This window comes from Myripristis murdjan, chromosome 18 (assembly GCF_902150065.1).
Source record: "Myripristis murdjan chromosome 18, fMyrMur1.1, whole genome shotgun sequence".
NCBI lineage: Eukaryota > Metazoa > Chordata > Actinopteri > Holocentriformes > Holocentridae > Myripristis > Myripristis murdjan.
This window is the reverse complement of record NC_043997.1, coordinates 740,011-758,288: the sequence shown is the minus strand read 5'-3', so window position 1 is coordinate 758,288 and position 18,278 is coordinate 740,011. Positions and strand designations below refer to the sequence as shown.

The 18,278-nt window shown below is 42.9% G+C and overlaps 1 protein-coding gene across 7 annotated transcripts; it reads left to right on the top strand.

The window, feature by feature from the left end:
* Nucleotides 1-6,772: 6,772 nt before the first annotated feature.
* Nucleotides 6,773-15,071, top strand: LOC115376655 (zinc finger protein 239-like). 7 transcript variants are annotated; one of them, XR_003929823.1, is made up of 6 exons: nt 6,773-6,943; nt 8,626-8,759; nt 10,098-10,192; nt 12,610-12,771; nt 13,436-14,426; nt 14,589-15,071. XR_003929823.1 is itself a non-coding variant. In XM_030076381.1 (5 exons), exons 2-5 carry the CDS (start codon nt 8,723-8,725, stop codon nt 14,366-14,368), a joined length of 1,227 nt encoding a protein of 408 aa, XP_029932241.1. In that variant the 5' UTR covers nt 6,773-6,943; nt 8,638-8,722; the 3' UTR covers nt 14,369-15,071. The 7 variants fall into 7 exon arrangements, 6 of the variants coding, with proteins under 6 accessions (XP_029932241.1, XP_029932244.1, XP_029932242.1 ...); XM_030076381.1 differs by having other exon boundaries at nt 8,638-8,759; nt 13,436-15,071; XM_030076384.1 differs by having other exon boundaries at nt 10,107-10,192; nt 12,643-12,771; nt 13,436-15,071.
* Nucleotides 15,072-18,278: the final 3,207 nt, after the last annotated feature.

Sequence of the window (18,278 nt, the reverse complement as noted above, 5' to 3'; positions counted from 1 at the left end):
TCCACTTCTGGAGAAGAATTGCTGCTGGGAAAGTATACAATACTTAGAAGTTTGTGAATATTTGAGAATGAATGTCTATTTTTATGAAGACTGTCTGGTTTTCAGAGATAATAGCAGGAAGAACTGATTCTAAACAGAGAGCAAGTGACTTTGCAATGATTTTGACATCTACATTACATAATGACATAGGATGAAAGGATCCATAGTCAGAGGGATGTTTGTATTTCTAAGTAACAGAGTGAGGTCACTGATGTAGTTGACTCCCTCAGAAGAACCGCACGCAGTTTATTGAACTCGGCAGGAAGCTCAGAATTAGCCTCTGCATTCAACACCATTGCAGGACTCATGGCGTTAGCTTCATGCAGGGTTAGCACAGTCGTTTTGTTGTTGTCTTGTTTTTTTTCCTGTTTTCTTGTCGTTTTGTTGGGCATAACAGCTGCAGAGGTGTTACAGTTTGTCGTAGTCAAAACTGAAAATCAAAATGAACTTTAGAACTTGAAGGCTTAAGAAAAATATGAAAAGTTCATTGGAGCCCCAGCAGGACTGAATTTGAAGTTGAAGTACCTGAAAAAAAAATTATCTGCTGATTTACAGACACTTCTCTCACATTGTAAGTCAATGGGAATTGTGCCCCTGTGCATCACCTGACAGACACGTTGTAATGACACGACTTGGCCACCAGGTCAAAGTGACTTCAAAGCCTGGCACACTTCCTGCGTCTCTGGAAAACCCCAGGACTTTATCTTCACTTCCTCGTCCACCTGTAGCCAATCAGAGAGCAGCCTGTGGGTGTGTCACCTGTTGCTAGGGGCAGCATGTTGAGTTCAGCAGCAGCAGAGACTGGAGGAGCTCAGACGCCCCCTGGAGGTTCATTATGGTAGGACTAGTTAGACCTGTTTAATAGACCACTTATATCATTTTATATTGATGTTATTCTGATTTGTTGTGTTTTATTTGATGTGATGTGATGTCATCAGTGTTGTGTGTTGAGCAGAGAGAGGAAGTCCTGGCTCAGAGGCACTGGGCCAGACTCAAACCGACGCTGCTGGTTAAACTGGACAGACCACAAACCTCAGCTGGCTTCATGTCATTTCTCTGAGCTGTGGACAGAGTCTGCTTGTTCTGCCTCTTCACTGAAGCTGAAAGATTCACAGAAATATTCAGTCCCAAAAGGGCATTTCCATGTCTGCACCATCATATCAAGTCTGATGTGTCTCTGTATCTGTCAGAACCAGAAATACTTTATTGATCCCTGAGGGGAAATCAGATCATCCATGTATGTTTCTGTGTATTTTAGATTTAAAATAAAGTTCTGTTTGTGTAACCAAAATCATTTAGTAATGAACAACACAGCTGTGGAAACTATTTTCTATTTTTCATTTTTATTTCTGTATTTATTTGTATTTAGATTTATTTGTTGGTTTATTTTGTCAAAATGGGAACCTGTGAATTCTCTTTGAGTCGCTGCTCTTTGTTTTTCACTTCCTCGTCCAGCAGCCAATCAGAGATGGACGTGTCAGCTGTTGCTAGGGGCAACATGTTGTGTTTTCTCCTTTCCTGGACAGCTTGTGGAGTCATGGTGTTCACCTGAGCTGTAAACACACTCCGTCTCATATCACAGGCGCTTGTTTCTGTCACGGTCACAGGAATATTCAAGGATTCAAAGATTCTTTATTGTCATACCAACAACACATGCATGCACATGAGGAGGTACGAAATTAAGCACTGAGCCAAGAATAATACATGAAGTAAACACAATACAAAGAAGTAAACACAAATTGAATATAAAAATATAAGTATGTAAGTATAAAATGTGTGATAAATAGTAATATTACAATAAATATAGTGCACAGAACAACCAATATTGCACCTGTCCATGTGAGGGGGCAGGGGTGTATGGGTATTGCATGGGATGCACATGTTCAGATGCACTTTTAAGTCAGCACTGTTATATCAAATAATAATTTAAAAAATCCAATCCAAGTTTTTTCATCAGTTTCTTTTCTGTCTTTGCTGCGTCTCTGGAAAGTCCCAGCACTTTATTTTCACTTCCACGTCCAGCAGCAGCCAATCAGAGAGCAGCGTGTGGGTGTGTCAGCTGTTGCTAGGAGCAGCATGTTGAGTTCAGCAGCAGCAGAGACTGGACGAGCTCAGACGCCCCCTGCTGGTTAACCATCACATGATTAGTTCACAGCTCTCAGCAGAGATCACATCCTTGACAGATTCATGAACTCCTCAGCTCTCTCCTCAGCACCCCCACACCCACCCCCCCACCCCGACTCTGGACAGCAGACCTTCTCCCAGCTCCTGGTCTCTGCTGCCCCTCCCAGTTCCCTGGAGAACCTCCAGCGTTCTGCCCCAGAGGGCAAACCAGACCGGGTGTCAGTTCTCCACCAGAACCCAGACGTCAGCCCGGCAGGTCTCTGAGCTGCAGGGCTCTGATGACGGTGTCCACACCGTCTCCATGAAGCAGAGCGCTGGTCTCCACCTCCACATCCAACCAGCTGGACTGAGCCTCAGCTGTCCCGTCCTCCAACAGGGGCTCCATCCAGCCCAGCCCGCAGACCACCGGGCCCTCGAAGAGGTCCAGTGGACGGGTGCTTCCCAAACCTGCTCTACTCATATCAATGGGTGGAGGTACAGGACAGTTGGAGGCTCCAGGGTGGAGGGAGGGGGGCTGTCGGGCTGGGGGCTGTGCGGGGTGGGGTGGGGGGGTTTGTTGGGTGGAGGGTGAGCAGGTGGGTGATTGGAGGCTGAGCGGTCATCACTGAGTACTGATACTGGGTCCCTGGTGTACCAAGAGCACGACCACCAGCTGGAACACCAGGGGAACATGGATGTTCTGGTGTTTTCTGCCCAGAGCTCTGAATGCCAAAGTGAAGAAGACACACACACACACACACACACTCACACACACACACACACACACACACACACACCAGGTGCCCAGTTTCTCTGCAGTGTGACTTCCTATAGACGCTAAAAGTCCCAGCACTTTATTTTCACTTCCACGTCGGGCAGCAGCCAATCAGAGAGCAGCGTGTGGGTGTGTCAGCTGTTGCTAGGGACAACATGTTGAGTTCAGCAGCAGCAGAGACTGGAGGAGCTCAGACGCCCCCTGGAGGTTCATTATGGTAGGACTAGTTAGACCTGGTTAACCCTAACCTGTTCTGTTCAAACTGACTAACATCTTTAATGCTTGGGCTCAATTTGACATTTTGAAATGATTGTAATTAAAACTGTTACCATCACATGACCCATGGAGGCTAAAGGGTCGGCCTCCGTGGGTCCCCCTAGTGGCTGCCCAGCCAGTTTCTCTGCAGCGTGACTTCCCAGAGACGCTAAAACTCCCAGCACTTTATTTTTTAACTTCCACGTCCAGCAGCAGCCAATCAGAGAGCAGCGTGTGTGTGTGTCAGCTGTTGCTAGGGGCAGCATGTTGAGTTCAGCAGAGCCTGGAGGAGCTGAGTCGGCGTTTCTGTTTGGCCTCAGCTGGTCAGGAAGGTGGTGTGGCGTCTCTGCTGTGTGAACCTGCCTCTCCTCAGGTGTGAGGCTGTGAGGCGTCGCTGCAGCTGCAGCCTGAACTTTATGTCCCGTTCCATCAAATATCACTCACATCAGCACCTTAGGGTTTTCATCAGTTTCTTTTCTGTCTTTGCTGCGTCTCTGGAAAGTCCCAGCACTTTATTTTCACTTCCACATCCGGCAGCAGCCAATCAGAAATCAGCTTGTGGGTGTGTCAGCTGTTGCTAGGGGCAGCATGTTGAGTTCAGCAGCAGCAGAGACTGGAGGAGCTCAGACGCCCCCTGCTGGTCTGTGGTGGTGGGATCAGATTATTTAATCTTGTTATTTAATCTTTATTTTATTTTATTCATTTTATGTCAGTGTTTAGCATTGAGGAGAGAGGAGGACATCATAAGATTAGTTTTATTCTCATTTGATCTCCGGTCAAAGCCAGGAAAGCGACTGGGCCGGATGGTGTCCCGGGATGAGTGCTCAACGCATGCTCTGAGCAGCTCACAGAGGTTTTCACAGACATCTTTAACCTTAGCCCGGCCCGAGCTGTTGTTCCAGCATTCCTCAAGCAGAAAACTGTGAGTCGTCTGAATGACTACACTCACTCCGGTGATCTCAAAATGCTTTGAGAGTGTGATCCTGGCCCATATTAAGTGCCCCATCCCTGTCACCCTGGACCAGCACCAGTTTGCTTACCGAACGAACAGGTCGACTAAAGACGCCATCAGCATCACCCTACACACAGCCCTCCAACACCTGGAGAAACCTAACACTTATGTCAGGCTTCTCTTCCTGGATCTCAGCTCAGCCTTTAACCCTGTCACCCCCAGCAGTCTGGAGTCCAAGCTGTGCGACCTCAGCTTGATCTCCTCTAGACTTCCTGACCAACCGGCCCCAGACTGTCAGGCTGGGAAAACACACATCCTCCACCACCACTGCTAACACCGGTGTTCCTCAAGGCTGTGTGTTGAGCCCCCTTCTGTTCACCCTCTTTACCCACGACTATCAGCCAGCCCACACAAAGTTCGCAGATGACACGACAGTTGTGGGGCTGATTCCCAACGAGGACAGCGAGTCAGCGTACAGAAGTGAGATCCAGAACCTTGCAGTCTGGTGCTCCACCAACACTCTCATCCTGAACGACAACAAAACCAAGGAGATTGTGGTGGATTTCAGGAGGTCCAGAAAGACAGCGCCTGCTCCTGTCACCATCAGGAGATTGGTGGTGGACCCCCAGCCTTAAATTCCTGGGGGTCCACATAAGCGAGGACCTCTCCTGGACCACACACACCACCTGCATTGCTGGAAAAGCACACCAACGCCTCTTTTTCCTGAGGACACTGAGGAAGGCTGGAATGCCACAGAACCGCCTCAGGAACATCTATCGGTGCTCAGAATCATGGGGACTGAGCTGCCAACCATCAGTGACATCTAACCCTAACCCTAACGCTGACCCTTACCCGTTGCAGGAGCAGAGCTACCGCCGTCACCCACGACCTGTCCCACCCTGCCCACCATCTCTTCAGGCTTCTGTCAACTGGTAGACGGCACCAGAGCGTACAAACCCGCACCTTCTTATGTCTTATGTCGTATCTCAGCTATAAAAACAGATTTTTCTCTTGTCACCAGCAAAGCATCATGTTCAGACAAATATTCAGCCACAAGTCAGTTTATTATTTTAGAGATATATTTGTGGCTTTATTTTTCTAGTTTTCGACACATGTCCCTGTAGGGCAGCACGACTTATTTGGTGTCTTGGGCCAAAATTTCAAATAAAGCTGTGTTTGAAGAAAATGAGTTTGTAATTATTTTTTGAAATAATTTTTTAAATATATATTGTTTATTTGGCAGCGTTTGGCCCATGAAGCCTGTTGGAGTCCCAGCTCTTTATTTTCACTTCCAGCAGCCAATCAGAGATCAGTATGTGGGTGTGTCAGCTGTTGCTAGGGGCAACATATTGAGTTCAGCAGCAGCAGAGACTGGAGGAGCTCAGACGCCCCCTGCTGGTATGTATGTGTGTGTGTGTGTGTGTGTGTGTGTGTGCGTGTATGTGAAAGATGAGTACTTTATTTATTATTATTATTGTTTATTATTATTATTTATTACATTACATTGTTGCAGCAGCACACATTTTTACATAAATAAAAGACACAGAGGGAGTCTTTGTGCTGTGTTGTCCTTGTTATTAGTTATTTTCTTAATTTGATTTTAAATACATAATTATAATAATACAGTTTCTGTTTTACTATTTTCTAATATTTGCAAATTTTCTGGTAATGTTTTATTTATTTTTGTTGTATAATGACGTCAGCCCAGTTTCAGCCTCTGCGGCGCCCCCTGCAGGTGGAAACACAGGTTCTTGTTTTATTGATGAAATAATTTGAGGAGCAAGTCGATCGTTTCATCTCACCTGTGGATTCTTATCAAACCAGAGCAGTGCCTGATTTTTCTTTTAAGTAAGCAAATCTTTATTAGAAGAAAAGTAATAACATCATGAATAAGATGCTAACTCTGAACCTCCGTCGGAGCGGGTTGTTCTTCAGGGTTTTGGCAGCTCACGTTCTCATTTATCCATTCATTTTCTATTTCCTTTCTTACTTCTTATTTATTATTGTATAATGCACACTTAATGGCCATATGCACACTTAATGTCCATATTTGTATACCGTATATAGGATTGTAGAGAGGAGTGTATATAAGTACTTTCTATTTTATTTTTTTATTTTTATCTATTTTTCTTGCACAGTGCTGGAGTTGTTGCCGTTGCATTTCACTGCTGCTGTACTTGTACATTCATGCATGTGACAAATAAAAATTAAAAAAAAAAATCTTGAATGTTCATTAAATAAATAAATTAAATATGTTCATTAAATAAGTAAATGAATAAAACTCTGACAATAAACTCATTACTCAAAACGTATCTGGCTCAAATATGAGCTACATTTATCGTTTTGATGTTTTTCTTTTTAGGAGGAATTAAATTATGGACACATTTTGTTCCATTTCCTGTTCCTTTTCAAATATGACGAACTGATTTTTTTTTTCTTCTTAGTTTTGCGTTTATGAACGTGACATTTAGCCGGAAGTCACATTATATCAGTGAGCAGCTCCTCCTGCAGGGGGCAGCAGAGAGAGCAGCAGCAGCAGCATGAGGAAGAAGAAGAAGTCAGTTAACGAAGCCCCGCCCAACTCCGCCACTGATTGGCTGATCCCTCTCCTTCCCCAGCGCAGGGAACGAGCACCAGCCAATCAGAGGCCGAGGTCCCGGAGTGCGGCTGAAGAGGCAACATGGCGGCACCGAGCGGAACAAAGCAGAGCTCCCCCGGGTTCCTCCGGGTTCTCCTGCCTCGGTAGGTCCGCTCAGCGCTGACTGCAGCTCGGACAGACAGGAGCCTCTGTCCTCCTGCCGCCGCTCAGACTGCTGCAGGTAGACACACACACACACACACACACACACACACTGACAAAATATCACAGAAACACGGAGATTTTACAGAATCTCTTAAATATAAAATAAGACATTATTATTATTATTATTATTATTATTATTGTTGTTGTTGTTGTTGTTGCTGATGTTGTTGTCGTTGTTATTGTTGTTGTTATTATTATTATTATTATTATTATTATTATTGTTGTTAGTAGTAGTAGTAGTAGTAGTGGTATTAGTAATGTTGTTGTTGTGACATGCAGCCTCTTATGGATTCCATATAATGAATGGAAACTCCATGTTACTGCAGCTCTGCTCTGACCTGCACGCTTTGAATCCTCATAAACTTTGTTTTCTTATCAAATTCAAAAAGACTGACTTTGGCTAATTTTTTTTTTTTTTTTTAACTAATGTTCTGGTATTTTTATTTTTTTATTTTTTCCCCAAAAGAATGTAGTGAGTGTGTTTGCTGTCCAGCAGCAGCTGAGCTGATGTGGATTTTTTTTTTTTTTTTTTTTTTTTAATTTTTAGTCCTTAGAGTGGACGGAGCAGGAGAGATATTCATATCACTGCTGTGATATGTTACAGGATTTAATCACATGTCAACACACATCATGCACATTGAGTTGCACACACACACACACACACACACACACACACACACACAGTTACTGTTGTTTCGAAGGCAGATCTTTTATGTCTCTAATTTTTTTCTGTTTCTTCTAATTTAATTCCACTCGAGCAGCTGAGCCACTTTCCCCTCAGAGATGAGCAAATTATTTCTGATTCTGAAAAATATGTTTCTACTACTCAAAAAAAATTTTTTTTTTTTTGTCAGTTTTGTTTATTTTACGGTTGATGTTCCAGTAGGTTTTTGCTCGTTTGCTAATTGCAAATTGAATCTGACTTTGTCTGATGCTGTAAACTGACAGTCAGACTGCCGCTTCTGAAGAACCTGAGCTTATATTAGAAAAGGAAGCATGTCACACACACACACACACACACACACAGTGATCGGTGTGTTGTGTTTCCACTGAGGCACACCTGTACCTGCCATCACAGCCATAATCACAACTACTGTATTTATTTATTTATTTATTTATTTATTTTGGCATTCCTGCTTTATTTTCCAGCCTTACCTAGGGAAAGTTAGGCATTTTTTTGGCCAATCTGCAAAAAAATTTCTTACCAATAGCTTTTTTTACCATGTGTTCCTATAGGTGTCTACTAACACCTCCCAATTTATCCAAGGCCAAATCCTCGGGGAAACGTCTGGAGAGCCAATCAAAGTTATGGAGTGCCCAGAGGGCCTCGGCGAAAATAGTGAAATTTTTTTTTTACCAATATTAGCTTTTGAGATGTCTAACTAGGGGTTTTTAGGGGTGCTGAACCTATTCCAACCATTAGTTTTGAGTAAAAATGACTCCTTAACCATGAAATATTGATCTGTCATATTTAGACTATGGGTTTTGGTATGGATTCTAAACGTTCCATTTGAGATAAACTCACTCTGGTGATGGAAAGTAAATCCTTTTGCTGTCTAAAGTTTAGATGACTGTAAATTTAAACACACATCAATTTTATCTCTTAGTTATTGCCTAAAATGAACAACTGACCAACATAAAAATTGGTGTTGCCAGCTAGCATCCACCTTAAGTTAGCTAATGTTAATGTTCAATCTACCTTGTTCCCAGACCCCCGCTGGTCCCTGCCTCTGTAGGACGTCCTGCCCCAAACCAGTCTGTCCAGCTCAGCGACTCGCGGAACGTCCCGACCGCCATGAACACCCCGGAGACGGCTGCTGAGTCAGCAGGAGGTGAGGGACACACAGACACGACAGGAGGGGATTTATTTATTTATTTATTTTAATTTATTTTTTTTACAGGAGGGGATTTATGAAGAGAATACTGAAGTGTTTTGGGCGAAATCCCCCTTTTTCCTTCCTCCATCTTCCCCAGACTGAGACCAGATGTTGGACACCATCTCCACCTCTGGACGTCCAGTGGTTCAGTTCCTATGGGTAGCATTTCCTGTTAGCTTAGCATAAATTTCCCAGTATTATTCCCAGTATTATTTATTGGGAATTTCCCAGTTTGGGATCAATAAAGTATACTTATCTATCTATCTATAAAGACTTGAAGTCTATGGGAGTTGTTAGCCTGGGTCCTTCCAGCAGCTCTGAGGCGTCTGACTCACACAGGGGCTCATGAGACCAGGCTAACGACTAAAGACTTCAAGTCTTTATGCTAAGGTAACAGGTACCTGGTATTCTACCCATAGGAGGTGAACCAGTGGATGTCCAAAGGTGGACATGGTGTCCAACATCAGGAAATGGGATTTCGCTCAAAATGTTGGAATATTCCTTTAAAGTGAAGTTGACATTACTGGGTCATTGCAGGAAAAATGAGAAAATTCACCGGTCATGAAACTGCATTGTGTGTAATTTGACCAGAAATAATTAGTGTATCAGTTTTCAGCTTCACTTTAAAGAGACATTCTGTAAATTAATAGATTTTATTCTGAACATTTTCAGTTGTAAAACATTCTGCCGATCTGCAGACAGAAGTTTTAGCTTGTTAATGAAGACACGTTTTTCATAAATAAGATGTTTATATGAATATTAACATCTAATATCCTCCTAACAGGAGCGAGCGAGTCCAATACAAGACAGTTACAAACACATTCCAGTCTTTAAAACACATGTTTAGGTATGTAAAATATTGTTATTGGCAACATGGTTTTTGTCAGTGTTGTCAAACTGCACACTGTGGTGAGCAGCTCTGATTTGATTGGCTGATGTCACCACAGCTACAGTGGCCCGCGAGGGTCACTTCAGGATTCAAGATTCTTTATTGTTGTTGAAACAACAGAGCTCAAACTGAAAGAGAACAGAGCTCAGAGCTCCAAACTGGCAGAAGTTAAGGTGCTAAATGTGCAGGTTTAGTGTCGTCTCAGGCTGGATCGGTGAAACACGGCGAGAGAAACCTGACCTGCGCTCTGAACCACCAAACCCCACCGCCTGCCTGCAGGGGGCGCTGGCTGGCTGTGGTTCTGTCAGTTTTGCTCCATCATGTGACTCTGACACCCAGTGTGATGATGATGATGATCACTATGTGTGTCTGTGTGTGTGTGTGTGTGTGTGTGTGTCCTGCAGTGGCCCCAACCACTGTCTGCCCCTCAGAGATGATGGTACCCGTCCTGTCCACCAGGGGGAGCCACAACACAGCCAGCACACTGCAGCTCCAACAGGTGGGACCAACACACACACACACACACACACACGCACACACACACACGCACACACACACACACACACACACACGCACACACACACACACACACACGCACACACAGGTCTCCTTAGACGTTGCCTCAGGTTGTTTGGAAACTGTAGTCCAACATTTTTCACTGTTTTCTGACATTTCTTGGATCCAACCTGTGATCAGTGGATCTGATTGTGTGAATAATGTGCAGCAGCTCTGAGGAACCCAGAGAACCTCCAGGTTCTCCAGGTCCAGAACAGTCTGAGAACCCGGGACAGTTGGAAAATGTTTTTTTACATTCCTCAGTAACATAAACAAACTGTGTAACAAACAGAGCGGTGTGTTCGCCGCAGCGACGCCGTGACTGAACATTTGTGTTTTCCTGTTTTAACTTTCAATCTTCATTCTACCTTCATTTTTGTTGCTCTTTTTAATAATGATAATAATAACAACAATAATAATAATAATAATGATAAATTTTATTTAAAGGTGCCTTTCTTGGCACTCAAGGTCACCGTACAGGACACATTTAAAAACATCAGAACACATTTAAAAATATCAGAACATATTTAAAGAAAACAGCAGCAATAAGATTTTTTTTTATCTTTCTGTTGTAATTTTTGCTTTTTGATTATTCTGCTCTGCTGTCTGTCAAAGCTCTTTGTCAACCTTGTTTTTAAAGCCATTATAGAAATTGTTTATAATTATCAGCATTATTATTATTGTTGTTGTTGTTGTTATTATATATATATATATATATATATATATATATATATATATATATATATATAAATTATCACACTTCACTGATCCCTAAAACACCAGGCAGCAGTGTCAGGATTTTATTAACTCTGCGTACGTCATAACTTTTTTTAATGAGAAATAATTGCAGTGAATGATATTATTGTCATTTAATACCACTGATATAAGACCATACAGTAGCATAATAATGCAAATACTTTTAATTCTCAAGAATATTGAGACATTGGAATCAGAATGTGAAAGAGAGCTACACCATATGGACCAAATGTCACACCTGAATGTTTATGCTAGACACCTGGACAGGATGTGAGACACGTTAGGACTGTGGGTTCCCAAGTATCTGAAACTTTAACTGGAACAACAAACTGAGCAAACAGCGTAATTATACAACCTGGGGCCGGATTCTCCAAAGGTTCTTAAGATTAAATTTCTTCTTAAGTTCCACTTTTTTCTTAAGTTTGGGTTTAAGAAGAATCTTAAGATATTTTCGAATTCACAAACAAAATATCTTAAGAATCCAAACAAAAGATCTTAAGAATGTTCTCAACTTTATTCTTAAGATTTTTCTTAAGAATAAATGGGATTCTTGAAAGAAATTATCTTACTATTTTTCTTAAATAGTATCGTAACTTTAAGACAGGTAAAGGTCGTCTTAAGTAACCACATGCTGTGTGAAGGTAAGCTATTTTTCAAACATCTTTGATTAATTTAGAGCCAAATTTGATTATATAACATAGATTAATGTAGTAGGCTAATACCTTAATCATTTTACATTGTATATGTTAACAGAGATAATCGTTATCTAAACTGTAATTCAGCCTAATATCTAAGCCAGTATTTAGACACATATAGGCACATATTGTTTCTGAGTCTATATGAGGACATTTTGTTTAGCCACCAGTCACCATTCATGTGTCAATTATATTTAGATTCCATTAACTAATAGGTTAGTAATATCGTCGCTGTCCAATACAAAGTATGTATGTCAATTTTTGAGAAAACACTTTTATAACATCAAATCAAAGTTGAGACTATAATGGATATTGTTTTGTATTTTAGATGGAGCTGCTGTGGGTTGCAGCTCGAGGCTGTTTGTTTACATAAAGGTAGAGAGTTGAGGTTCGTAAGTGAATTAAGAAGTTCTTAAGATAATGTGCAGTTCTTAAGAAAATAATGGGGAATAGCACTTGAGAACATTCTTATGAACTTCTCATTTTTTCCTCTTACGAAACGTCTTAAGATTATTAGTAAGAACTTTTTGGAGAATCTGGCCCCTGGATGTAGAAAGTGCAGTGACTTCACAGAATAATAGTTTACTGATCAGGTCAGTGTCTCGGGTTAACCCTAACTCTAATATCGTCCACATCTTTGGCTTTTTAGACATTAATATCATCATGTTCATGTGTAGATAACTGCTGTTTGACCTTTGGCCCCCATGGTCAAAGGTCAAACAGCAGAAGCCAAACAGAAGCGGTGATCATCATCTGAAAGCATCCATATGTCTTCATTTGCTACAGTCAGGAATGGGCTACCTCAGGACTCAGTTTAGGGATCAGGTCTAGCTCATCAGGTCATTTTATTCAGGGCGTCTCCCTCCGCTGTTACGCTGATGACACACCACTTTGTTCCCGTGTTTTTCAGACAAATCAAGTGAATTTTCTGTCAAAATTCCAGACGTCTGTCAGCACTGCAGGAAGTTCCTCCTGCAGCGACCCCAGCTCCTGTGCAGCGGCGAGAGACCTTACCGCTGCCACCAGCGGGGGCGAAGCTTCGGCCAGCAGACCACCTGCAAGCAGCACCTGTGTATGTTTGTTTGTTTGCAAAAAACCAAACTAAATTCTGATTTCTCAGAATGTATAACAGATATCAAAAAGTTGTTTTAGACCGATAAAAGTCCAGAAGATGGCCGCCCACCCGGAGCTGGTTCTGCTCGAGGTTTTTGGTTCTGTTAAAGGGTTTTTTCCTCGCTGCTGTCGCCCTCATGGATGGTTCATGGATTTGGCTGATTGGGTTTCTGTAAAGCACCTTGAGATAACTTCTGTTATGATTTGATGCTATAAAAAATAAAATTGAATTGAAGTGAATTGTGCTGATCCATTTAAAGTTTGCATGAAGTTTCTAGCTGAAAGAACGAAGGACTAGTAAGAGTTTCACAGGCCATCATTGTAAATAAGAACCCGTTCTTAATGATTATGCCTGTTAAAATAAAGGTCAAATAAAAGAGTTCAAAAAGAGCTAACTTGGAACTCTCTGCCTGTGGACTAATTTTAAAGAAGTTTAACAAAAAAATAAATAAAAGGAAAGCATAACCAAAAGCTTAATAGTACAAATAATGTGAATTAGCTCAGGACTCTAAGGCTTCATCTGTTTTGTAACATTAGCATGTTAGTTTGTCTCGTAATAACGTTGTGAAATGACCTTCATATTGATTTTTTATGATCTTGTGTCTCGGTCTCCATGGAAACAGAGGGACACGGTCCGGCCCAAACCTCACAGCTGCCACCAGTGTGACAAATCCTTCACGTCGCCGCGGCACCTGCAGGAGCACCAGCGGGTTCACACGGGGGAGAAACCGGACGTCTGTCAGCAGTGTGGGAAGTCCTTCCGCTACTCAGCCAACCTGCGGCGACACCAGCTGCTTCACCGCGGGGAGAAACCGTACCGCTGCCACCTGTGTGGGCGGAGCTTCGGCCAGCAGACCACCTACAAGCGGCACCTCTACATCCACACGGGGGAGAAACCTTACCACTGCGCCCAGTGTGGGAGGGGCTTCGGCACCCCGACGGCGTGCGTGGAGCATCAGCGCATCCACACTGGGGAGAAACCGTACCGCTGCGAAGAATGTGGGAGGAGCTTCAGGCTGCTGTGGACGTTCCAGCAGCACCGGCGCCTTCACACCGGGGAGAGACCGTACCGATGCTCCCACTGCGACAAGACCTTCACCTCGTCGTCCAACCTGGCGGTGCACCAGCGCAGCCACACCGGCGAGAAACCGTACTGGTGCGACGTGTGCAACAAGAGCTTCAGCAACTCGAGCGCGTGGAAGCTGCACCAGCGCGTTCACACCGGCGAGAAACCGTACCACTGCGCCGAGTGCGGCAAGAGCTTCAGCCGGCCCACCACCTTCCAGCTGCACCAGCGCATCCACACGGGGGAGAAACCCTACCGCTGCGGCGAGTGCGACAAGTGCTTCAGCGACCCCACCGCCTTCAAGCAGCACAAGCGCGTGCACACGGGCGAGAGGCCGTACCGCTGTGAGTTCTGTGACAGGCGCTTCGGCTCGCCGTCCTCCCTGACGGTGCACCGCCGCCTGCACACCGGAGAGAAACCATACGGCTGCGAGCGCTGCCAGAAACACTTCATCTCATCGGCTCAGAGGAAGAAACACCACTGCAGCTGAAGAGTGGATGTGATATTAATGATATTTTTGACTTTTCCAAGTCAAGTACATTTCTCAAGTATGTGCACTGTACCTTGAGTTTTTTTTTATTTGGAAACTTCTGACTTTTATTCCTCTGCATTTGAAAGACACATATTGTACCTTTGACTGACTTTGAAATCAGCTGTTGATTTTTTTTCTTTTCTAAAATGTGATTGGCTGCACACTGTGTTCCTCACAGGAGAGGAACCAATCACAGCGTCCGCTCTGGGTTTGAAGTCAAAGCAGGAACTCATCGTCCAGCTCTGTGAAACAACAAGCAAGACCTCTGCTTTCAAAATAAAATGCCTTTGTTCCTGATAGCGAAGCGCTAACAGCTAACCCGGTGCTGGTCAGTCCATGTGTACAGCGTCGTGGTTCTACCAGCAAGTTCCCGGGTTCTTTGAACCCATCATGAAAACAAAACATCAGTGTGCTGACATTATAAAGAAAATGTACTTTTAAATACTTTTAAAAGCTGGTACTCCAGTACTTTAACTGTGTGTGTATTTTAAGTGACTTTGCAGTGGAGGAATGTTCGACCAGGCGGATCTCGACTTTCACTCAAATGATGTTGGCGAGATCTTCGTCCACCACTGATTGTTAGTAACCCAGAACATGATGACCAATATCTTGGGCCAAAACTCATTTGTAGTGAAAAAAAAGAAAAGAAAAGAATTCAGTGTCAACATTGAATGTATTGGAAATGAAAAAGAGGAAAATTATCATTCAAAAAATACTTGAAAATAAATTGTCCTCAGAAAATTTCTAGGTTAATTTGAGTGTGATGACCTGAAAACATTAAAAAAGTGTAGGTATATGAATTATTTTAAGTGGTATTTGATGTTATTGTTGAAATAGTCTGATGCGGGTGTGTGTGTGTGTGTATGTGTTTGTGTTTGTGTGTGTGTGTTTGACGTCTTGTATGTATCTTGTATGTCTTGTATTTGGAATCCACACTTTCTGAGTTCCTCTGATTTGTTCGTTAAAGTTCTTATGTTCAAATTAAACGACAACATGAAGGAAAACATCACATCATCATCTTGTCAGATCTGTTACGTCTCATGTCTTCAGCCTCGTTCGTTAGTTTGAACACAAACTCACCGTTCATCAGTTCACCCACCAAAACACAAGGGGGCGCCACCGATCTGAACAGTTTTTCATGCAGTTTGGGAAAGAGAGAAACACTTTTATTTTGAAGGGACAGGTGGGTGAGAGAGGATGTTTACAGATTTGTGAAGGTTTTATTGGTTGAAATTTTAATTTGCAGCCACTGGTGCAGGATGATGATGTCACTGTTTGACAAAGTGGGGGGTCATGTGACGTTTCATGGTCCTGAGACGAGGTCCAGCGTCACTGATCAGACCTGGAAATATATCAGCTTCAGAAAAATGTTTTAGTTCTCAAGTGTTTTGTTGCAGATTTTCTGGTTATTTATTTTTCTGGTTTTTTTTTTAAAGTAATGTTTTGCTCATTTTCAGGTCACTTCTTGTTAATTTCCTCATCATGTTTCTGACAGAGATCCAGCAATCCGTCGTCTCTAAAAACTCTGGACCCCAAACAGAAAGACTCAAACTGAGGTGATGAATCCTGTTGGCGTAATGACGCAGGAACAAAATCAGTCGTGTCATTAAAATTTTTATTTTAATGACACGACTTCCCTCCAGCCTGTAGCCAATCAGGACGTCCATCACTGTCATCAGAACCAGCACCAGTAAGCAGTGCCTTTTTGTTTGGAGTAATATTTATTTGTGAAAGTTCAGGTTCAGGTTGTTCCTTCCTGGCTCAAGGTTACGGTTTAGTTTCCTGCAGATGCTAAGCTGCCGGATCTACTTTCCAACTGTGGCAAGAAAATAACAAAAAAAAAGGAACAGTGCAAACAGGAAGGTGGGGGTAGTGTTTTTATTGAGTATAGTTTTTGGTGGACACACACACACACATCCTCTCCATTGTACACACAGTTCCTGGTTTCTCCATCATGCGATTAAACAAACAAACAACAATAACAACAGTAACGAAGCTGCGGTTCGCTCGCTGGATTTCTTCTGGATCTGAGTAGAACCCGGTGACGTCGGCTGGCCGTTCCTCCTGTCAGGTCTTGAAGACAGACTGTCCGCACTTTTCATCTGCAGGTGATCAGATCGGATTTGAGCGTCCGCACATCACTGAGCCATCTGCACAGGTTGCTGTGGTAACGATTTTAGGCACCAGTATCTACGTACGCTGATGACGCCGCTCTCTCACATGGAGGCAGCAGGAACGTCCGGAGGCTTCCCTCCAGAGTGCCGGCAGGAAATTATGGGTTCTACGGTTCTGCTCCTTTCTCACTCGGGGTTTGATATTTTCTTCTTGTGTCGAGTTGCAGAGTTTTAAATCTGATTTGAGAGTTCAGAGCAACATCTGCAGAAATCACATTTCAAACCTCCTCCAGGTTTGGATCTGCTTTTTAAAAATAACATTTCACTTTCTGAAATCACCCTGGGTTCAGTCTGAGCATGACAAACAGATCGCTGCTGCTGTCTGGTGTGGATTTCAAGTTATCAAAAACAATAAATTGAACTTATGTTTTTTTTTTTTAAGTTTATGAACATCGCTGTCCAAAATGTCCTTTTTTTGTTTTGTTACAGAGGAAACTACAACCACGTACTTGGACCAGTGCAGGGAGAGTTTTTTTTCTTGAAATAGCAACCCCCACCCCTCCCCTCTCCCTGCAGTGGCACTAATACACCGCTGTAGGAAATTGAAACACTCATGAGGTCCATTTAGGGTCACAGTTGAAGCTTTAGCTGCAGACCAATAGAGTTGCACCTCTGACTTTCCTCACATGGCGGCTGTTTTGAACACTCGGGGAGTTGAATCACACCAGCTGTGCACGTCAGCACACGAGTCAACACGTTCACATCACATCACATTTTTTATGCTCATTTTGCCCAATCAAATGAAAATGTCTGATGAAAACAGGAACTGTGGGACAAAAATGCCACTTGACCTTTGATTGGCTAAAAATAACAGAAAACTTCCTGATATGTTTTTTCCGTGATAAACAGGACAGAGCCGGGCACGTTCCCACCTTAAGTGTTCAAAATAGCCACCGCATGGTCCGAAAAGAAACAAGCAAACAAAAAAAAACAATTGCATACTTTCTAAACATCCACCCAAAGCAAAACTTTTTTTACAATATTCCAACTTATCGATCTCTATGTCTGTGTGTATGTGTGTGTGTGTGTGTGCGTGCACTGTCTAACATTGATTTGCATAACTTGTGTATATATTTATATATATATGTATATATATATATATGTATGTATTTCATTTGTCTAGTTGTTGTGCATGTGGTCCAGAGCCGAGTGCAGTTCAGTGTGTTCAGGTCGATCAGAGGTAGATGATCAGCTTAAACCCGACGGGGTCGCGACCCCGAGGAGCAGCGTTCAGGTGTCCCCGCCCCCCGGCCTCCTCTGGCTCCACCTGAACTGACTCCGCACAAACAAACAAACGTCCTCAGGAGTTATTGTTGTTTTTCTGACTGAGAGGCGTCAGGCAGGTTCGTCCCTTCTCCCCTGATTTTTTCCTCCCTGTGATTGGTTATTGCTGTTCCTTGTCATCGTTGTGGGTTTTAAATAATAATAATAATAACAGTTCTCGAGTTCCAGCGTCTAATTGTTGTTTCCGTCGCTGCCTGGAAGCACAAACCCTATCGCATTTCACACAAATAATAACAACAATAACAGTAATCATAACAACACAAAATGAAAACAAATGAGAAAGCAGATCGACATTTCACAGAAACAAAGAAAACACAAAAATAGAAAACAAGCTAACAAATAAAACAAAATACTTAAACATGTGGTTGTATAGTATCTATTGTATAGCACAGAGAAAAGCTACTTTAGAA